This window comes from Thermobia domestica, chromosome 3, assembly GCF_964235325.1.
Source record: "Thermobia domestica chromosome 3, izTheDome1.hap1.1, whole genome shotgun sequence".
In the NCBI taxonomy this organism is placed as follows: Eukaryota; Metazoa; Arthropoda; class Insecta; order Zygentoma; family Lepismatidae; genus Thermobia; species Thermobia domestica.
In genome coordinates, this window is record NC_137456.1 from 76328578 (window position 1) to 76353292 (window position 24715).

The 24715-nt window shown below is 34.9% G+C and overlaps 1 protein-coding gene across 1 annotated transcript in view; it reads left to right on the forward strand.

Moving 5' to 3' along the window:
• The window catches only part of LOC145680523 (ras-related protein Rab-37-like), a 285842-nt gene that overhangs the window by 139656 nt on the left and 121471 nt on the right, over nucleotides 1-24715 (forward strand). Inside the window, exon 2 of the mRNA XM_081751130.1 lies at nucleotides 9494-10159. Within this exon, the coding sequence (XP_081607256.1) occupies nucleotides 9959-10159 (201 nt within the window). The 5' untranslated portion in view covers nucleotides 9494-9958. The remainder of the gene's footprint in view (nucleotides 1-9493; nucleotides 10160-24715) is intronic.

Genomic DNA, 24715 nt, shown 5'->3' on the forward strand with positions numbered 1-24715 from the left:
TTTAATAATAGTTTAATAATGACCTATCTTATAACACAACATGTCTTGAGAAAGGGAGCAATATAGGGGAAGACGGTGCCACCAAAAGGACACTCACTCATTTCGCCCGTTCTGGTGTCGTCAGTGGTCCCATACCTGCCCCTGACGTTCAAGATCGCAGTAGAATGTTTAAGGAAAATAAAAAATCTCCATGGAACTTTCCTTGGACTTAAATGGGATGGACTGTCATGAGTAAATATTTGGATGTCCGAAAGCAGTTTTGTGATTATCCCGCAAAGAACCTAGAATTGTCCCACAGGAATATCGTAGAACGTAAGCGGACACCTTGATTTCCATAGATTCACAGGCAAAATTGTGACGTTCTGTAGACATCCAAGACATGTCTTTGGGCTATTCGAACGTCCTTTTTGGGGACACAGTGGCTCAGTGGTAGAGCGTTCACCTCTAGGGACCCTAGTCAGATCCCAGTTCACGCCCAGTGGACTTTGTGGTAGACAAACAACGCGTTCGTGAGATTTCTTGGGATTCTCCCGTTTCCCCCCGCTTTATTCATTCCACTACTGCAATCATTTCTCATCATCACCGCCTCCTTTAGCCTAGCCGGCATAATCGTGGGACGTAAACCTGAAAGATTTTGTTTCATTTAATTTTCGAATTTCCTTTATACAGCAATATATGAATCATATACATAAACCGTTCTGTCTAGCCTCATCTTTGCCAGGAGCTCTTTGCACCCGAGGAAGAGGAGCTCTTATCGTCGCCATTGTACACAACTCGATATAACGATCCAAACTAATTATCTTGGATGAAGAGCTGTTTGATTTTTGCAATATAGTTATTATTTACGCTATGCAACTGCCATGTAATTAAGCAATAAGTCCCCAAAAGGCGAAAAGGCAACGTTAATTAGCTTAAAAGCTTTAAATCTTTTATAAGAACTTCTCTGATCTTGGCGAGGTAATTAGTTCGCGTCGTTACGTGCACTTTTCCTCGTTTCCAGTACTAAGACTGCTTATTTCTTGGGTATACATATTCTTTCGATAAAAGGAACGGTACCGCCGTTTGTGCGCTCAATCTCTTATAATTAGGGAAGTTGCTTAAAGTATAACCGAGACAGTCTTCAACAAGTGCAAACATTTCTCAAACGCACACTTATATATATATATATATATATATATATATATATATATATATATATATATATATATATATATATATATATATATATATACGAAACATAATTCATTTCATTTTTTCTCTTTTCTTTTGTGTTTCACTAACTTAAATTTGTGTTTCTTTCGTAATCCAATTAAAAAGAAAAATACTTGTAAAATATCATTATTTATAATTAAATACAATATGTTTCAGTGCTAAAATATAGCAAATTCCTTATTTCATCGGAAATATGATTGGAAAATTATTTCAATAAAGTAGTAGAAGAGGAAGAAGAGCTTGTTTTGTACACGATCCTTTTCCTTAAAGCCAGGATTAATAACCTGTGGTACAGGTACCACTGGTGGTACGCAAGCTGCTATTGGTTTTACAAACGACTTTAGTATGCTTTGAGGATGCGTCCATGGGAAGAGGTTAACTCGTTTTCTCGAATGTCGTAACTTCTTTTTTTAATAGCATATCATTATCATCACACAGCACAAAACGAGATGTTGAAATAACACAAAATGACTACCACTTTAGTGTGTTACTTGTGTGTCAATTCAACACCAAACACATCGCCTTAGAACATATCAGAAATACCTCGTTACTGGCTGTAAGTATTTGCATTGTTTTTTTATTGTTTGGTATGAGCAAAGCTTTGCGAAACATATTTCGCATTTATGGCAAGTAACTAATGGCATTCTATGCTTTCGGTAATCGGTCACAATAATATTGTTGTAAAGCTGTGAATCATCTGACAACAGTTACACAGATAGCTGTGCTTCCATCTGTTTTCTTTATCTGTTATTCTTGTGTCTTCGTATATATGAACATACGATGACAGAACTGTTGCCTATCTAACTATTGTCAGACGATTCACAGGTTTACAACAATATTATTGTGACAGATTACAGAAAACATAGAACATTATTCGTTACTTGACATAAGTGCCAAAGATATTTCGCAAAGCTTTGCTCATATTAAACGATAAATACCAATGCAAATTCTCTCAGGAAGTAACTAAATATTTCTGATATGCTCGGAAGGCGATGTGCTTGGTGCTGAATTAACACACAAGTAATACGCTAAAGGTATCGTCATTTTGTGTTGTTTCAACACCTCATTTTTTATAGTGCATCATAATAGGTATTCTACCATTATTGGCAGATCACTTGACACAACTGACAAGTTTCCACATACCATGGTCTTCCGCTAAGCTCTTCGTCTTCACGTGCGATTTTTCCGTTTTTCCGAGCTCGAATAAACGCGAACCTCAACGAGAATTAGAGCCCTCGGTGATGGCAATGAACAGTAGCCCGTAAGCTATACATGTAACAATTGAACGTGAAATCAAAGATTTAATTAAAAATAAACGCGATAAAGAGTACATGTTCACATAAAAGTAACCTAATACTTTCAGCAAACAATAATGGTGGAAAAGAGAGAAGCCAACCAGGTTTAGCGATACCCGCTTGTTTTGCGGCTTCACCGAGTTACGGGGAACAAAAGATAGCTATGGGCAAATCATCTATTTAATAACATCCTTGTGACCAATGTTATGGAAGTTATACATTTGATATTTATATATTTATTTATTCATATATGTTTATTTGTTTTACAAGGAGCCTCTGGTCATGAATTGCCTAGAGCCACAATATACCTAAATCTGCCACTGATATACATTAAACACCATTTTTCTCACTTTACCACTATATTTACTGGAAAGAACACTATCCACACATACACACACATATACACAAATCCTCCTCTTCTTGTGACGTTAAATGGCAGAATGTTTGGTATAAACATGTTCTGCTTATATGACGTTTTGTTTATACGTTTCGTTTTTCATTTCATGCTATACTCGAATCAAAATTAGAAACAAATTGACAGTTCAAAACCACGTGGAAAATTGTAGAGGAAAAGGAAGCTACGTCACAGGGATATTAAGGACACCGAGAAAGGATCAATCATAAATGCGTAGTAGTAGTTCCAAATAGTGGGTTTCTCTGTAGAAACAAACATTTACAAGTTGCCGCCTTGCAGCGCATGTTCGGAAGTGTTCGTCAACCGAAGTGGAGAAGAGCACAGTGGAATTCTCACAACATGATGTAGCTACAGAGTAGCATATGATCCTCCAAAATGTAAATTCGTTTCTTAGTTTGATCCAAGTATAACAAGGTTGCAGAAGTGATTTTTTTTTTATTTTAATATCACAGCTCTTTTCTAAATATATGTTCGATCTTGTCATGTAAACAACATACAATATTTTCAGCTAGCTTCCTAATTCAGACACCTATTCTTGTGGAGACGAGTACCACATTAAAATCTCAATGATTCATTTTGTATCAGATGTATTTATTTATAGCCTATAAATAATCTTTAACGTGATAATTTGATTTATGAATAATGCTTTGACATAATCTTTCACACCAGCTTCCCAGTCTTACTAAATTCAAGAAATGGTGATATGAATTGGCCCCAGAGATCATATGATTCGACGTCGCTAGACTTCTTTCCTTAGGGTAATCTGAAAGAGATAAGCTATATTAGTAATCCTCAAATCTTATATGACCTTAAAACAAGACGTTCGACATGTCATTCTTGGGATTGTGCCAGAAATTTACCAAAAGGTTGATGTTTGCATACATAGTTGTGGATGATATTTGTTTGGTACTGTCTTTCACGTATAATCATCATCTGGTCTTCATTTTAGAGTAAAACAAATTAACCATAAAACTAACAAACCGTAAGTGTTTTATTCAAAACAAAATTCCTTTGGTTCAATTTGTAAAATTCCATATAAACAAGTAAATTCTTTACAGTTGTGTATAAAATAATAATAATAATAATAATAATAATAATAATAATAATAATAATAAATAATAATAATAATAGTTCCTACACTCATCTTTCGGAAGCATCCTCATATATTGATAGCTAAGCTGCAAGAGAACTCGCTGACCTAGTGGTTAGCACGCACGCGCCTTCATTGGTTCGATTCTTGGTAGGAGATCCTTGTGCTTTAAAAGCAATATGGTGGTTTGGATTCCACCTTAACTTTAGGTGTAAGTCTCATATATAATCTTGGTGCTCAAATGGGACTTTACTCCAGTGAATCAACAATCTTAGGCTGCAAAGAATTCTTCAATTGGCAAACTTCTGCTAAAATTATTTTATGGTTTACTAGAAATAGTGGCAGAGAACTTGTAACACGTTTCACTTCATTTTCTTAAATTTTCCATCCCATTTATGCTCTTTATACTAAAGGAGACGGGCGATTAATGGAAGTAATTATTTTTTTTAAAAAAAAATAATGGAATGAAAATTTAAGAGGAAACGGGAAACCTCAGAGAAAACTCACGAACGCGGTGTTAACCACCACAAACTCAAGTGGCCTGGGAACGAACCAAGGCTCTTTCGCACGAGGTTTGAGTGCTCTACAAATAAGCCACATTATTCTTCGTCCTTGTTTCACACTTCAAATTATATGAGTGTCGAGTAGAGTGTTCATCTCTGAAGAATGTAATTTGACACCACCACCCCTCATGTTGAAAACTACTGGTGTAACTCAACGTGTATAGTAGTGCGTTAATAGTACTCACACTGCTGTTTGGGTTATAATTTTACTGTATGTTATAACACTAAATCACCATCAAAGAGAGGAGTCCCTGAGGGAAGTTCCATCATTGAACATGTAAATCTTGTCCCTAGCTTTGTTTCCTTAGCTTGTCGCGATAAAGTTTTAATTTTTAACAACGTGACTTCCCTTAAGAACCGCAACTGACAATGATTTTTTTTTAAAGATCAGTATTTGATATTAGAGGTAATGGTTACGGCGGAATATTTAAATTAACTATATATGCTAGTACTATTTTCATTTTAAAAAATAACAACTACTTTTCATAATACGAGGGATTGACACTAGCACAATCTGAATTACTCCTAACAGTGTTATTTAGTATGTGGGGATGCGGTATTGAACTTCTTTAAAATACCAATACAAAAATACCATTGAGAAGAGCAAAACTGATGGAAAACACGTTTTTGATGTGATTATCAAGTCTTTTCGACGTCTTAGTGGTCAAAAGCCTAAACCTCGATTATTTTCGTCAAGCTACACAGTGGGGACTTTCTTGGTGAGAAACGTTAGACTAAAACTACAATAGTTTAAAATAATTTTAAATATGGTATATTGTTAGCGTTTTATGAAGTGCTGTGCTACAAGTATCAAATATTTTGACACACTATCTCTTAATGTGTTTGTTTCCTTAATCAATCTCCACGTTTTTTTCAATGACTTCAACTTAGAAAAAATATATATATATTCCGTACGTTGATTTTACTTTTCATAATTTAATCCTATCGCCCTTTCACCTAATAACCTATAGACTCCCTAATGTTTTATATATATAGGATGTTTCAAAACAACGCCGACAACGTTTGGGAGGTGATTCCTGATACCAAGATAAGGCAAAAAGTATAGTTATCAACCTGGGTGCACAAATGCTTCCTTTCGGAGTTATATGCTGCCGAAAACGTGAGAAAATGAACTTTAAAGGTCCATTGCTCCAATACTATGGGACCTACCATAGTGGGATCAAGACTTCACTTAGGAACTAGTATGTGCCCTATCCATATATCCAAGTTTCAGAATCCTGCGGTACCTTAGCAACAATTTTTATAGAGGTAGTTGATGAGTGCTTCAAATTATATGCCCGTAGCCAAACTCCATCTAGAAAAATTGTCGCGTGAATACCTTAGGATACTGAAACATATATCTTTGGATAGCGCACATGTTAAATCCTTACTGAAGTCTTGACCCGACTACGGTAGGTCCCATAGTATTGGATCTATGGGAGTTCAATTTTTCACGTTTTCGGCAGCATATAACTCCGAAAGGAAGCATTTGTGCACCCAGGTTGATAACTATACTTTTTGTCTTATCTTGGTGTCAGAAATCACCTCCCAAACGTTGTCGGTCTTGCTTTGAAACACCATATATATATATATATATATATATATATATATATATATATATATATATATATATATATATATATATAGAGAGAGAGAGAGAGAGAGAGAGAGAGAGAGAGAGAGAGAGAGAGAGTGAAACGTCTCTAAAGCGGACAGCCATGGGGAATTAAAGATTGTCCGCTATAGAGAGGTGTGGGCCTTAAAGAGGTTTCAATGTTTTGTTACGTAAATTAGTAAAAGTAATATTCAATTAGAAAATGAATAAATGAATATTAATGAATCATGTATTTACGAATATTACCAAAATGTTACTGTACCTGCATTATCCTCCCCCATCCAATACTCTTGTGTTCGAGGTACAACATGGGAATAAGATGTTATAGTTTTCTGGACTTTACACTTACCATTACTTACTACGTTTTCAGTATGTCGCTTTAATTTGTGGGTTAATTGCAATCCAGTAGTGTCGTTTTTGAGACATTATGCGTACCGTGGGCAAAAAATAGTTAGCTTGTCTCCTGCTTGGTTAGAGATTCCAGCGGGACAGTTGAATAACTTGTCATTCTAAACGACGGGCAAATGTCAATCACTTTTGTGTCTAAAACAGGTTGGGTGGGAGTGGAATGTAAGCAAAGGACATAAAAGTGTTGTTAAACAGAGACGCTTGGTCTGGGTTGCTGAGCAGACAGTTGAGGAGGCAAAATGTTGTCACAATGCTTTCTTGGTGACACATGTATGAATTACTAAAAAACGTATTTTTACAATACTTTTAACTTATTTCTAGAGAAAGTGTCCGTAATACGGAGGTAAATAATACATATAAATGAGAAAAAAGACTGTCTGTGTCCGTACCAGAGAGTGTCCGCGTTAGAGAGGTGTACTAATACGTCTTTTTCTTATTACAGTGTTTGGGGATTACAAAACATGTCTGTTACGGGAGGTGTTCGCTTTATAGAGGTGTCCGTTAGTAGAGGTTTCACTTTATTTATATATATATAAACCTGTCAGTGTGTACGACCGGAATACAAAATACGATAAATCACCATCAAGTTGGACCAGGATGAAAGGATCAAAAGTTAGAAATGAAGTTCGTTCGTAGAGGCCATATTTAAACCAAAAGTAGTAAAAAGAATACCATTTCCGGTTTTTACCTTAATCTGTATAGAACAAAAGCGGTAATAGATGGCGGTACTCAATTTTCTAAAATCGATTAAGCGCCCCAAGAATATATTCCATCTCTATTCTATTAAAATAGAAGTGGAAGAAAATCAGCCACATCTGGTTTAACGGTGATCTATGTAGAGTAAAAACGGTAATAGATAGCGAAAAGGTTGTTTTTTGTAATCGATTAACTGTCCTCAAGAATACACTTTATCTCCGTCTTTAAGTCTGTACTAAAACCGGAAGTTACAGAAATCCAGTACAACTTCCGGTTTTAATGCTGATCTACATAGAGCAGAAAAGATAACCGTTCCAAAAAAAATGGGTACCAACTTCTCTCTTCTTAAACTTCTATTTAAAATCTAAAGTGACAGAAATCAACCAATTTCGTTATTAATGGTGATTGCTATAGAGTAAAAACTCCCATAAATAGAGAGGTGTTGTTTTCTGCAAACAAATAAGCGTCCCAAGAATATATTACACCTTTACTCTAGACCAGAGATGGAGTAGGTTGTGGGTCAGTGTGGGTCACGATGGGTCGTTAGTCGTGGGTCATGGTGGGTCATGGGTCAAGTATGATTGACCACGTAATCTCTGCTCTAGACTCTTTACTAAAACAAGAAGTTATATAACTCTATTACCCCTTCCGGTTTAAATTTTAATTGAAAAAATATTACACTATACAAACCGAACTCATTTACATAATACAGATATGACATTGCTACCTGTTATAATCCTACAATTACACATTTATTTCCTGGTAGACACACTACACAGTAGGCTCTGGCAAACCTTGGAGTATTTGAATGATTTTACATAATAAAACTATGTGACTTAATTGATGTGTCGTAATATTGGTACGTATAGAGAGAATAAGTAAGCATTTTTTTTTTTCAGAACAATCATCAGAATTTCTTGCATAACGATCACAGAGCAGGCCTATCATTCATGAACAATTCGAAATAAACCAAACTATAGTATAATAATTATTAGTAAGATCTAAGTGCGTTATATCACAGCATCTGGGATGAATCGATTGTTCCAAATAAAATGAAATTTCTCAATTCAGACCCATATATATATATATATATATATATATATATATATATATATATATATATATATATATATATATATATATGTTGGATATATTTACGCGGTAACTTAGATATAGGTCCTCCAATTTTTATTATTTATTTCTCTTCCTGCTCCTCCTCCTCCTCCTCCTTCTTCTTCTTCTTATTATTATTATTATTATTTCAAAGAGCATACCTCCCCGGTGCTTCCTTGTGAATTTCTTTAGTATCTGATGGTAATCTTTGGATCTATATGAAACACCTCAATAGACGCTAGGTTAATTATGGCAAAGTAACATGCTTGTAGGCAACCATATATTCTTTACCGAATTTATGGTTGCATAACAGCACAGGGGTTGTATTGCAAAGTTTCGGGGCACTTTCATAGTACATTATACTGTATTTGTTCTTTGTAATATTTTGCACAGGTAGGTTGCATGTGTGAAGTCAGTTAAGATTTCTGTTTTCGAAAAATAGTTTTATAATTATTGCCTCATACTTTTCTGCAATATAAAATAATAAATTGCTACGGCACTCGCACATTACAGAATAGATTTCAAAAGATTAAACACATGTTAAATATATGAATAATGGTTTTGGAAGCTTAGATTGTCGACTGAATTCACATTAAATCTTCTACATCAGGGCCACATTTCGTTTTGGTTTGCACATACACATTACAAAATTTGTGTCCTAGTTTGCGATATTTTATATTAGATTCAGATTTCGCGATATGATGTGAGTGACGTAAATTTCATTTTCTAATAATCGATTTTCTACAAATTTTCACAGACTCACTATAAAAACTTCTGAACAATGCGTTTTGCGATACTGTTTGCGATTTTGCAAATGAGGCTCTCTCAGTTTATTAAATCGATCTAGAAAATGTAGTTATAAATTTAAAATGTAGTTAAGTCCCTACAAACCGTAGTATATAGTTTCAGAGTTAGACAAAATTTACAGCATGTAATGTTAATGGATATTATTATGTTAAATATTATGCAATAACTTGACTTGACTTTAATATTTTTAATAATTAATATTGATTAGTTGAGTGGCGTAGAAACTTTTACTTAATTGATGTAGAAAATGAAACTTTTTTCTCTCTTTCTCTTATGCAGGTCAGAGGGAAAATAGTGAAGAGTAGAGAAGAGTAGATGTATAAAATTACAAAAGCGCTCCCTTTGAAAAGAAGGAAAACAAGAATAACTTTTCTCGTTATTCAAGACAACGAAATTATTAGCGCTCACATGTTTTGAATCTGTCAGCAAGCAACATCCTTTAAAAGTGAGAAGCATGGTTTTGTGGCTACGATTTTTTACTGTTGTAAGAGTTCAGTGAAGCAAATTTACATTGTGGATATTGTTTAAAACGAGAAGTACTTTTTGTGATATTGTTAACAGATAGCTCATTTTCTTTTTTGGTCCACGAACAAAAAAGAAAAATCAATATTTCTCCACTATTGTTTTGTGGTTCTTTTAAATACAAGTTAGTGAGCGTTTTGCGTAGAACACAATAGAGTTTAGGAATTTGAAAAAGAAAAAAGGAAGAAAGGTAACAAAAAGAGATTCCTATAGATAGCTAAAATGGCGGATCAACCACAATACCAAGTCCGACGTATTAGTAGAAGTTCGTCTGGTCGTTCGTGGCGTGAGGTTAATGGATCTGTACCACAGACTAATGGAAGAATTCCATCCTCAATAACGGAGGAAGGAAACAGTAGGGCACCCCATTTACGTGTTCAGAGAAGAGCTCCATCGGAAGACGCTAGCGATTTTATGTGCAAGGTAAGTGTATCGGATTATTATTATTATTATTAGTATTAGTAGTAGTAGTAATAGTATCATATTTTCATCTAGTTATAGGCAAGTTGCTGTTTTTATGTTGCTATTTAGGTTCCTGAAAGTGAAGATACCGTAAAATTCTTCGTTCTTTGCAGATCTCATGATTCAGCCTTTTGAATGGAAGCTTATATTTTTTTTCTTTTCTAAGTCATCTTTTTTACTATCTCATTCAATGAAAAGATCATTTTTTTGCTTTTCATGCAGCATGATAAAAAAACAATAATAAAATAAAGATTATTTTTTGTTGAAGTTTGGGATTATAGAATAATATCATGTTTTTCTCATCGGAGGAAGAAACTATATCGCACGGTTCGTTGTCGTTAATATATGCTTTATAAACATGATTTTCTTTCACTTGCAGATTGATTAGAACCTTTAATATAAACTGTTTCGCTGAACAATATTAACACATCAATATAGGTTAGTTATAATGGTGCCGCATAACAGTTCGATTCATGAAATGTGGGACATATATTTGGTTCTGATTCCACATTAAGCCGCAAATCTCCGAGCAACATGAGACAGTAGGGCCAACCTTGGGAAAAGATAAGCTAGCCAACATCCAACGTTGGACTTACGTTGTAATTAGCCGTTCTGTCGAGCATTAGCCAATCAAACTGATTTGAGAAACATAAACTCAACAAACATCTCATATAATCCAGATTTCCAGACTTTCTCCTATGCTGCGCCAATGTATCTTATGATTGAGTAAACTGAAACTGGAAGTATGGGATCAAAATCATTGGGTAAACGTTGGCAAAATTGTTAGTTAGGCCATCGTTAGTTGATGCTTTAAACGACGCGACGTTAGGCCATTGTACAGTATTTTTTCAACTTTATTTTTGCAATTACAAATTCCCAACCATATTGACAATTTGCGTATGCAGGATCAATCAAGCATGCTGATGAAAATTACTATTGTAATATTTGTTCTGCTGAAAAAGAACTTTTAAACTGCAGCAAACAAGAAAGAGGCGCTATAAAATCTGGAATGGATTAGAGAACTGGTGTATAAGATATTACATACTTTAAAACAAAATTGCTCCAAATGCTTGCTACCATTCTCAACGTATACGAGAGTAGTAGATTGCCGTACCGCAAGTTTTCTTCTCTTTCACTGACTCTGTTAACCACACATTAACATCTCATACCCCCACCCATCTGCCCAAACTGATTGTAATTATAATCACAAGGAAAGCAAAAATACACAAGCTAGAGTCAAGTGTCGAGCAAAGCTTTGAGTTTGAGCAAAGCTTTGACAATTTATGCGAAATTTGCCAGTATTCCTTCCCGAGAGATCATTATCGCATATAACAAACTTTCCGTGCTGAAGTGGCAAGTTTACGGTTGAAGGGAAGTAAAATTAGATGATGTAGTATAAGAAAAGTTCATTAGCTTTTATTGGTACTTCATCTTAATTTGAAGTCACGTCTTACTCATTTTTATTTTTTCCCCCTCTATAATTAAGTTAATGAACACCCTGTTTCAAACCACAAAGTAGTAGTAATAGAAATTTTGTTAAGTAGGAGATTAATTTTAAAATCAGAATATTCTGATAAGTGAAAAAATTCTTAATTCAAATTTTTAATTTCTTTTTTTCTAATTTGGGATGTAATATAGAGAACGTTAAAGTTTACGAAAACAGAAAACATGGATGGTACAGAATGGACATATGGTTTACGTATTCACAAAATGGTGGCTTCCTAAAAATTATTTCTGTCACGATTAAGTTCCCGTTTGCAAGTTGTATCAATCAGAGTTTTATTTATTTCATATCCTTTCGGGGAAACGCATGGGAGGTAATAATTTTCCCGGAGGTTTCTCCGAAAACGGTGGTAATAAAGAATTCAATACAATCGAATTTGTGCCTCCCTCGAATTTCACTTCCGGCCCTTTTCTTTATCTCGAAGAAAATTTCTTTAAACATTACCTAGGAGGGCCGTATTCAGAGACGTTTTTGGTTGTGATTAGTGTCATATTAAGGGTTTGATTATCGCGTGATTATAATTTCCGTATCTATATCTTTTCTATTTCAAGTGTGGCCCTATTGGCGCTGTTGTCTATGTATGTTTTGCCGTACCTCTCTCGAAAGAGGAGAGGCAATTTCCTGTGGCGAATAGCCTTCAATGATAGGATGCGGACATGGTTGCCACATAGAACTATTTCGTAGGCTTCGCCATGCACTGTCTTGTTAGTCATTCTAAGTAGTCTATGATCTTCACTCAGCAAGCCCAAACGACTGAATGACAAATTGGCAACACAGCCGAAGTCACTCACTTCTTCCCCCAAAGCAAAAGGAAGGTTTCTTCCGTAAGAGGACAGCGGGGATGGGGCTGAAGTATGTTTCACATATTTTCCTGGGGCTTGCTTCAAATAGAAAGGCTCTAGTAACACGTTAGTGATGTCATTCACGTCTTTTACAACGCAAGAGTCCAGCCACCTCTTGTCCATGACACCTCTACCAGGGAGGAGCGTCGTATACCCACCTAATATTATTATAACTCGTCGTATACTTACCTTAAATTTATGGGAGAGCGAGCACTAGGTTAGATTTACTCTATATTTTTGAAAACAGTTGATCGTATACCTTCCAAGAATTCTAACATTACATCCTTAACCTCTACTGATTGTAATGCAAAATGATATCACTTTTGATATAGTCTTGTTTCTATTACGTGAGTGTAATAAATTATAGATCATAGTGTTTCAAATTTAGAAGGACGTAAGATTACCATTAAATAATGTAAAGGGGAAATTCTTGATTAATTTGTTCTATAGAAGTGTTTTCGAGTATGAAGCATTTTTGATAGCACTTATCTATACATTTTAGTTTTAAATAATAGCTTATTATTGTACTGTACATACTTGTATTTTATTATTTAACATTATTGCTTAATTTAATATACATTAACTTTACATTCTAATGTTATGTTTCTTTATTATTCCCTCTTACCTTTCTTTGTTCCTATGTATTTGCGACAACCCAGTCAAATCATTAATTAGTACGACTCTAATCATACATAAGAAAGACTCTGAATAGACTCCTGACTGTTTAATTATATCTAGAAGTGATAATTAAAGATTAAGAAAGAAATAATTAGGGAATCATTGTGTTACTATTTAACTGAATGGTTTAGAGTATTTCCTTGATTTGTGTGTTTAATTTCAGGGAAGGGAAATAATAAGAGTTTTCAGTGCGAGATAATTATTTAAATAGAAAGCAATAAGAATTATTTCTGAGTGGACTGCATAAAGCAATACAAAAAATAAAAAGCAATGAGAAATTAGGAAAGAGACCAAAAACAATAAACAGCGACCTTTCGGGAGTAGCTACTAAGGGTTAACCTTTTAACTTAACGCTGTTCTCATGCTACAAAGGTACTGCAGATCCACCTTATGGAAATGATTTTAAAACACCCACCCTAGGGCGTAAAGCCGTGTTTTCACCAGCGGTTATGTTTTACATGCTTATCCTGTCTATAGGCAATAAACTGACATCGAAGTTTCTATTGGAGGAGACTTGTACTGAAAGACATCTGATCTAGGTTTAACCACTCATTGTTTCAAACTTTCCACAATCTTTGAACTCTGCACGCATACCTGCAGGAAAAAGTTCGCTTCAATAACCCAAAGGTACAAAAGTCCATCGGTGCAGTATCGAGGGACTTGACAGGGATATCGGAATATGAGATGGTACGGATAACCGTGTCACGCGTTTGGCAGGCCATGTATGCTACAGTGGTTCGAGCCGTGTGGCTGGATGCTTTGTCTTGGCGACTGAAGACTTTTTACACCTCAGCACCATACAAAGAAGGAATATCCCGCCGGTATATTGGCTCCAGAACATGCTGTTTATAGTATGCTGCATTAATTTTCACTTCTGTCCCCTTATTAAGAAACTTAATTTAACAAAACTCCTTTATACAGTGCATTCAAACGTGGATTATGACAAAGAGACACATACAAACACTCCACTACAGTAAATGATGAAAACAATCTTAGCTTGAAGGCATACGTCAATCTTCCTACATATCTTTGCGAACACTCGAAGTAAAAGTTGATGATCGATAAATTGTATGTACGTACGTTACACATAGTAGCGTTCCACAGTACTTTAATAATTTTAAATCGATCCTGATACTGTTGAGCCACTTTTCAATGAATAGTATTTCAGATGTTTTCCATACTTGTCACTAGCACAAAACACGTATTCAACCAAACAACACTCTTTGTTCCGTTGTTAATATTGTAACACAGATCTGTATCATTAGGTACTCAACAGAACTCTGACCAACCTTTGAGCACAGTAGCTGGCTACAACGTGATGCGAGCCATATTTATTGTGCAGAATATGTCTCTATTGAGTAGAAAGTTAAAGTAAGGGCCGCGGTGGCTCAGTGGTAGAGCGTTTACCCCTGTTGCATGGGGACTCTAGTTCGATTCCAGCTCGCGCCAAGTGGACAAACTTCGTGTGCATGGATTTCCTCGGAGTTCTCCCGTTTCCTTTCACTTCCTTCATTTCATTCATTTCTGATCATCACCGTCTCCTTTAGCCTGCCCGACATATCCGTGGGACTTAAAACTCAAATATTTCATTTTTTTTTTTTTAAGTCCAGCTTCTTTCCTGTCTATGTCAAACATTTGCCTAACAACATATACATACCCAAGGAGAAAAGTGAATATTTCAATGCTTTTCTCACAATAGCAAGTGCCTACATCCAGTGCAGAGTGACTTTTTGAATGCACTGTATATTTACTCTGTCCGTATGTCTGACCGTGAGGCTGAAAATCTCAAGAATTACTTGACGGATCACCATGAATTTTGACCAGAATGAAAATGGTCAAAAGTTCGGGATAGAGTTCCTTTATGGAAGTGATTCATCCACCGGAAGTGAAGTGGTAGAAATCAACAATTTCCAGTTTTAACGTTGATCACTATAATGCAGAAACGATACAATAGATAGCGAGGAAGAGGTTTCCTGCAATCAGTTAAGAGTTCGAAGAACATATCACATCTCCACTCCAAACTCTGTACTTAAACCGGAAGTGGTTGAAATGTACTACAACTTCCGGTTTCAATATTAATTAAGAAAATATCACGTCATACAGTCCAAACTCCTGCATGTGGTGTACACACAAAACTAACTTTTTCTCACACACACCCCCCCTTCCCCAGAATGGCACAAGAAGAAAATTTCAAATAACGTACAATCTCTTCCCTACATTTACCTATATAAGTATGCCAATTCAGTGGTGTTGATTTGTATAAAGAGTAAACATACAAACAAGTATTAAGTTTTGTGTATAAGAAAGCCCATATTTCAGATAGTACATAAGTATAATATGAGTTTTTCACATTAACTTAATATTACTTTCCAAAAGCTGCCCTTGAAGCTCTGTTGATGTTCCTGAAAGGGGTCAGCTAGAGATCAGGAAATTGATTGGAGTTTAACAGTGTCAAAGATGGGACATTAAGATTTCTGGCTACAAAAATCGATTTTTGTAAATAAACAATGGAAAAATGAAGGAAGAAAATACAATACGGAAAACTTGTACAATATTATCAGCGTTTAACTGAAAAACAAAAAAGTGACCGAAGATGAGATATAATGTTAATCGATGGATCTCACTGAGGAAAACAAAATGATGAGCGAGCGTTAATGTATAGTTTTTGAGAAAATATTCTTTTCTTAATCTAAAAATTGATGCTATACGAGAACAATATTAAGGTTTAAGGTAAAACTAATACTGGAACTGAAATATACTCTTAGCAAGCTTTTCGTTATGACAACAGCAAGGCAACATTGCAGAGCACGATTGGTGAGGTAGAGTTTAAAATTTTGATTAACCCTAAAAAATTTAATTTTGGTTTAACTATACTATTGTGCAAAGACGAGACATACGTCAGGCGAAAAATCACATCGACTTGAAGTAGAATGTTTTAAGTTAAATTGTTGTGCATAGACTTCAAGAAGATCTAGAAAAAAGGACTTTTTATGGCGCTAAACACTGTAACCAACAATAATTGGCAGTTGGAGCTCCTTCGTGGCTAAGCGGTTAGTGTACGCGCCTTTGGCATGGGAGACCCGGGTTCGATTCCCGGTGAGAGCTCACATGACTCGAATTCCACGTTAATTACTAGGTCCACGTTTCATATAGCCTCGGTGCTGAACGGGATGTAAACTCCACAACAATAATTCATGCTTGTATTTATAAACAACACGACATGCTTCCTATTACAAATTACTACAGTGGCAGACGACAAGAACACCAGTGACACCAGTAGTTACGTGATGAAGAAGGACCAACAGGAGGACTTCCATATCTGGTATCAGTCTTTGGCTGGTCAAACTCCGCTCTCTCAGCTTGCCTGGAGCTTTTTGAGGTACCTAACTCAAGCCTTTTTAGCATGCCTGGAACTCTACGGTCTTCTATCCACTCCACTCTGCTTGCCTGGAGCATTGTGTGATTTCTAACTTCAGCCACCAAGCTTGAGTGGAGCTTTGTGTTTTTCTAACCTCTCTCTGCTTGCATGGAGCATTCAGATTCCTAAATCCACCCCACTTAGTTTTGCGTGCAACTCTGTGGGAATTCTTTCCTATTCTGCCTGGCCCTTGGGGACATCTATTTACCCCAGTTATTAGAAAAATGTATACTCTTTTATGGTGATACTGTATTATACTGTTTATAACAGGAAATTTTGTAATAAAATTGGTAGTGGGAGAAAACAATAACTGTGTGTGTGATTTTCTCTACCTACCTACGTTAAGCAAAACTTTAGAATATACAGAATACAACAAAAAGAAATGTTTGGCTCACACACAGCCAGCGAACCAACTTGTCAAGAAGGGAAAAGAAAATTACCTCCAAGTATGATCTTCATTTTGTCCTGGTCATTAATTTTATAATTGTTTAGTGCATTGTACATTGTTAGATCACGAAGAGCAATAAATACAACAATATTCTTAACCTTTTTTTTACTTATACAGTTAGTAAGTAAATAAACGCTACCAATTTTTGTTGTTGGTAACGAACGACGTACTTTTCAGCGCCATGAGAATTTTTTTCTCGGTTTTATTGAAAACCACTAATGGAATTTATCCTCAATCATATCATTCTGTTCAACTCGATGTGATCGATCAATTTTAGCTTTGACAATATTATGGTTTGAATATTGAGTTATATCTCTTATTAATCATACTATTCTTCTAGTTTTACAATGAAGAACTTGATTAGGCTATGCTTCAGTGTTAGTTTCACTTTAACAGATAATAACACAGGAGAACCCCGCACAGCGTCAAGCTTTAGGTCTACAGTCAAAATTAATATTTCTCAACAACTACTGTGTCTGATGAAGCCAAAAGTGTAGTTAGCTATAACACTTTTGTGTTGTTAATTAAATCTCTTACTTTGTTCAGAAATTCTATGTTATTTCTCGTTTGAAAACTAAGCATAAATTTTATACTTACTCATATACTGTTCTTTACAATGAGTTCTATCATTTAATATGTGACTGATCTTTCGACATTAAACGCTAATAATATTGTTGAATTTATTACACATACCCTAACAGTGTCACACATACTCCTAACAGTGTCACACATACTCTTAACAGTGTCACACTTACTCCTAACAGTGTCACACTTACTCCTAACAGTGTCACACATACTCCTAACAGAGTCACATATACTTCTAACAGTGTCACATATTCTTCTAACAGTGTCACATACACTCCTAATAGTGTCACATACTCCTAACAGTGTCAGACGTACTCCTAACAATGACGCACACACTACTTTTAATAAAATAAATGGGAAAACAACATACTCTTCCAAGCGTCATTAGAAATAAAATTTTCTTTTATCTTTGAGTGGCAAAGATTGCGGATACCTCTTTTAAAGTATTTGGTTTGTTTTCGATCATATCCCGCATAAGTTCTGTCAGTAATCAAATTTTACAATTATTTTCTCTTATCTCATTAACAAATTCCTACAACACATATATAATTGGCCTTCTTCTCTTTCCCTTCTAATTATTACGCGTTGTTTGTGTTTTGTTATCAGAGTCTTCTTACCCTTCAACTTGTCACGTGTCTCTCTATGTATATCGTTCTTGTGATAAAGTATTCTACAGGACCTGTTTTTGTTGTCTCGGTTTGGAAAAACCGTACTCTGATCCACACTTTTTCTGCATTTGCTGTTAAGGAGTATAGAAGCAAAACCTGCTAAATCCATTTTTCAATTTTGGCAGTAGACAAAAAAAAAAAAAAAGCAACTTCCTTATGTTTCAGAATTGTTAAATATTTTTTATTTATTTAGTGGTCACTACTTAATGCAGATGAGTGAAGTCTACCACTAAAGAAAAACAATTGTTCAACAATTCTTAAACATAAAACAGTCACTTTTTTTTTCGTTTCATGACAAAATCGAAAAATGGACTTAGCAGGTTTTGCTTCTATGCCCGTGAATTATACTTTTTCCTTTCTTTCTCGAAATTGGGTAAAGTCACTTTTCACTGTAAGTCGAAAGTACTAAGCAACAGTGTAAATAAAATGAAATCTTACGACCCACGCTTATGTCAGCTAGGCTAAAGGAGACGGCGATGATGAGAAATGAATGAAATTGTGAAATGAAGAAAGTGGGAGGAAACGGGAGAACCCCGAGAAAACCCACACACACGGTGTTTGTATACCACAAAGTTCACTTGGTGAGAGCTGGGATCGAACCAAGGATCCCCTGCGCCAGAGGTGAATGCTCTACCACTGAGCCACGGCACCCATAAAAGCGTAAATGAATCCGTTTGATATCTTTGGTTCTATAAACTAGATAAATATATGTAGAAGGTATCCAAAGAAGAAATAGAACATCTAAAGAAAATGCAGCGGTATCAAAGAAAGTACGAATAATATTCTCAAAATTTATAGATTCGAATATGGCAACTCTTTTAAAATGGACCTCAAGACAGTCATTCCACAGGCGTGCGTCTTCCGATTCGACAGTTGGAAATAGCTCATCTAACCGCTCATGAAGACAAAGCTCATAGTCTGGAACCTTTTCGTGCTGCTCCTGTATGTCTAAGAAAACAGTCTAATTCGATACATACAAGATTTTGTAGCAAATACAAGTACAATAACATTCTGTTCTCAGAGGTCAATCAAAAAAGAATAATTTTACTGTATCACTCCCGACATGAAATTCCAGTCCGAAATCTTAAAACCTGGACTGCTGTTATCCATCGCAATTCTCACGTCCGGGTTTGAGTGTCTTCAATATACACAATTATATCTAGTAACTCTTCCTAACACATGAAGCACCCTTTCGTCCGTCCAGAGTGCTCGTTTTTCCAAATTAGTCACATTGAAAGCTTTAAAAAAATGACCAAAGTCATGTTCTTGCGTGTATTGAACACATCTGTTCCTATCATTCTCGCTTAATTTGTTGATAAGATAGGATGCTAGACGAAGGTATAACTTCTGTGATGATCGCATTGAAACATTTAGTTGCATCAATAGTTACCACATATATTTTGGTTCATGTGCCAAACAATCCAGCTCATACTGCATATGTTTTATTTTTTCTTATTTTGGCATAGTCGTTGATTTCGGTCTGCAATTTCTCTTCGGATCTGACACATTTCTTTGTTTCATCAAATGATTTGTTCAAGTTAGCAGTTATTGCCAACGAAGGTCAAATAATAGATGACGTCACTATCTAAACATTTCTTATTTCTGAGTCGTCTATCTTATTAACATCATTAGTATGAGTAGTAGTAGTATCTAGGCTAGCATTACTTTTGTTACATAGCCCTCGTTATTTTTTTCTTTTTCCAGAATTTCACTTAGGTAAAAATACGTATAACAGTTCCAAAGTCAGTTTTGAAGCTTCGATCTTTGGTTTTACCATATTTTTTTTTTCCACCACTGAATCATTGTTAATTTGTGTATACAAACAATAAAGGAGGTTTGCATTTGACATATCCATTCTTTGCATTATATGTAAACAAAAAAATGCATTGTTTACATTATATGCGTGTAAATCAACGTGTAGATAAAAATATTGGGATCTGTAGGTAATATCCGTAGTAATTTCACAGTAAAAAAAAAAGTCCCATAAATTGTTTTGTATATCCAAATTGACGTACTATATGATTTTTCTTATCCTTTTATTTGTTGGTAAGTGATTGTTAAACCCGAAAATATTGCATACGCGACTCGATGTTTAAGAAACCATCGTTTTGTTGTGTGTGTACCATATTCATCCATCCAAAACTGACTGATATTAGACGTCATTCCTTAGTTTCGCCATTTTAACTTTAAACCTGGTTTCGTACCCAAATCACTTTACACATGATAGGTATAATCAGTTTTTCTTCTGGAAGAGAAAGTTACCAGTACTCGCTATAAATATGTTCTTACAGCAACCTCCATACTTTTAACTATTGTCCAGCATACTTTCGTCGTCTCCAGGTCGCATCTTTCTTTTGATATCAACTGCTGAATATCGACCTTAGAGCAGTTATGTGTTTACATATTTGCTAATCTGTGCGAGAGATGGTCCTAGGATCCTGACGAACGCCAGTACGTAAGAGAGTTGCCAGAACTTTCGTTTTCCCCGTATATTTTGTGTTTTTCCAATGCGTTATGTATTCCTATTTTTCCCCCTGAAACGATTTCCTTTGCTTTTTTAAAAAAAACAAAAAAGAAAGAAATTATAGTACTGGACACATTTAAAGTGATTTTTTATAAGTTAGTATGATCTTTAAATTAGAGGAACTGATTTATCACGCAATGTTAACAACACAACCCAATAATATATTGTAACTTAGTATTTCTAGAGAAGATGCAACAGGTTGCGTTTTAATATTCTATGTAAGTTACATGTAACCGACGCTCCAATCATAGTTTATATCGATCGTGATGTATGATGTCAGGAACAAAAGCTACTGCCAACTAATAACAGGAGAACTCCAAGTAGTTGTGTATTTCAATATGTTCTGCAAGGATTTTTTTAACGTATAAAAAATGAGCTGTTAAGATTTTCAAAACCTTCATTAAAATATAAATTGAAAGGCAACAAAGATTTGTGTAATATAATTGGTTGATTGAATCTAAGAGTGTTAAGAGATGCAGCCTTCATTAAAATACACAAAGATTTGTGTAATGTACCTGGTTGACTGGATCTAAGAGTGTTAAGAGATGCATTCTTCATTAAAATACAATTAAGAGGCAACAAAGGATTGTGTAATATACTTGGTTGATTAGATCTGATATTGTTAAGAGATGAAGTCTTAATTAAAATACAATTAAAAGGCAACGAAGGATTGTGTAATGTACTTGGTTGATTAGATCTGAGATTGTTAAGAGATTAAGTCTTCATTAAAATACAATTAAAATGCAGCAAAAGTTTGTGTAATATACTTGGTTGATTGAATCTAAGACTGTTAAGAAATGAAGTCTTCATTAAAATACAATTAAAAGGCAAAAAGATTCGTTGTAATATGGTTCGTTGGATTTGAATGTAACGTCACCTTCATCATCGAGGCTATATATGAGAAGAGAATGTACACAGCTTGATATAGGAATTGTAATATACTTTTCTATGTTGCAATTATTTTCAAACAAACTGCCAAAGTTTTCAACTAAATTTGAAGACTTGAATTAAAAATCGTCCCGAATCCACTGGAGTATTCTTTCAGGAGGAATAAAAAACATTATAATATTGAATTATTTTGTTTGGAATGCCTTTTTTATAGTTTGTCTTATTAATTATGTTCCTCGTTGTTTTTTCTTAAACTTACAACTGCGTGAAACAGATATAAAAACATAAAAAGTTGTAGACTTAGGATGTTTTTCAATTCAGATCCTCAATTTGAAATATTTTTGTGTTGTTAAATACCGTTACTTGCTCAGAGTGAATAATTGGTTACATTGTAATATGCTGACGTATATCGGACAGTTTTCCCACCCCCAAGCAAATCCTGAAATGACACCACGGTGTTGTGTTATAATATTACTGATTATTGTAGTTTACATATTGTTTTTGATATTATTACGTATAAAAATATACCGAAATCAAACTGTTTTAAAAATATATTCAGAAGGTTGGTGAAAGAATCCAATAATAATTCCGGATTGTAATTACATGCCTGAGAGGTGAATCAACTTGGTTTTCTCGTTGTTTACGACTGTCACTCAAATAAAGTATTATGGCCGAATACAATTTTTCTTAGGCATTGAAGTTTCTCCCATTGCAGTGATGTGATTCGCCTAATTGCGAAAACGTCCCAAATCCCTCAATGGCAATCAATAGCATCTTAAGTCCTATTCAGCTGAAATTATTTTGAATTAAAAATAAGATTTCGAGTTGGTCTTGAGCTGTAATATTATGGAAGTGAATAGCCCTTAGAGATGCAGACGGATAAAAAATCAAGAAACTGTAAATACGAAAAAGTGGACTTTTGCTGTTTTTCAGTTTAGATCCTAAATTATTCTAGCGTTGCGTTACCATGTAAAACAATATATGTTTGTCATATGTAGATTTTAATTATCAGACATCCTCTAAATCCCTCTAAAATATTTATTTCTATTCTTTTTTCCCTCTGTAAAATCCGGCAACCCTAGTACAGAAGTTATACTTATTAGCAGAGATGATCCCGTAGATAAAGTTATTATAAAATTTATAAGGAAGAACCCCTTTCACATTCTCTGGAAGCTACTGAAATTGTGGTCAAAATGTACTTTAGAGGAAATAATATGGCCGGGACTTTATTTTCCTGTAGATATTTACGGAAACTAGGGATTTCTTTTCTTTTATTCCAGCTTAATACTGTACTTAGCGAAGACACGCGTTAAGATCTAAACAAATAGAAGAAATTAACAGATCCTGCAAACTATTGATTGCATTGTACTACTTTTTAAAACATATAATTATAATAAACTGCTATTCCAGTCCTGAAATTGGTTTAATTTAGGAAAATCATTTCAGAAATGCATCTTTTTAAGTGGCTCAAGAATCCACTTTTTTTAAACTTCAGAAACAAGAATTTTATGAATGATCAAAAAATGCATCAAAATATTGTGATCTTGGCCAATGATTAGTTTCTGGATCAGGAGCCACAAAATTTTTGAACGGCCCCTAAATCGACTTTTCATATTCTTTGCGGAATAAGCACATCATACAGAGCTAAGTGATAGTTTGGGTTTGGCTACATTGTATGTAGTTTTCCAGATATAAGGCCTACAAGAAAATTTTTGACTGAAATACATTGGATCTTTTGATCCAAAAAGATGCCAGAACAAATCTACTTCCGTGCCACCCTGTAAATTGTTAATGCATTTCCAAAAGTAATATATTATAAATGCCGTATAAAATAGAACTCAAAACTGAACTGTTCGAACCACTGTAATGTTTCATAGCAGGAAAACACTGTATGACAATTAGTTTGGTCACTGGACTCCAAAGTGTAGTTGTGTGTGTGGTTATGGGAAAATCATCATCTACTGTCCTATTGGCTCATGTTCTCCCCTCTCTTCCAGAACTTTTTCCTTTCTTTTTCATAAAACGCAATTATTTTTTTTAAACATAAAAGTATAGGCGCCAAACAATTTGTTCGCATTAACCAAATTAGCTAAATTGAACAAACCGCATTGGTAATTGTAACATCTGTTTAACGGTATTTTAAACAACGTCCTTCTGTAATGAAGCATAATTAATTCGAATTGGTTTGATGGGGGGCCGCGATGGTTCAGTTCACCTCTAGTGCATGTATCCTTGGTTTGATCCTAGCTCGTGCCAAGTTAACTTTGTGGTGGACAAACACCGTGTGTGCGGGTCTTCTCCTGTTTTATCCCACTTTCTTCATTCCACCATTTCATTCATTTCTCATCATCACCATCTCCTTTAGCCTAGCCGGCATAAACGTGGAACGTAAAACTTAAAGACTACATTTCATTTCAAATTGATTTGAAATACATGTTCCTTTTACGTTTGTTTTAATCAGCGCAAGCGACGACAAGTTGGCCAAGTACATAGTGTGACTATCTCTCTACAATCCCGCTTTGTTTTCTATTACTTCTTGCCCTCTAGTGGAGAACAATTTCAACCTTTAAAGTTCTTTAATATGCACCCCGATGCACCCCTTCCGTTAGCACATTAGCAGTAGAACCATAAAGTGAAAAAAGTCAGATATTTTGTTTCTTTTTGGACATGTCGTGCATTGGTAAACACTTTGAATACAATAAAGTCTGGCCAAAGCAAGCACATTATTATTAGTATATATCGGCGTTTCCCAACCGGTGTGCCGCGAATGGGCCGCTGGTGTGCCGCGAGGAAATCAAAACAAATTATTAATTCTATAGGAACCAAATTGCAAGACATAGGGGAAAATGTATATTTGTATTTCACATTACTATGAACCTCTACTATAAATCTACAATTTTAAGTTTCATACTGTGTTACTTTTCTGTACATTTTTAATGTTGAAAAACGTATTTATCATTGT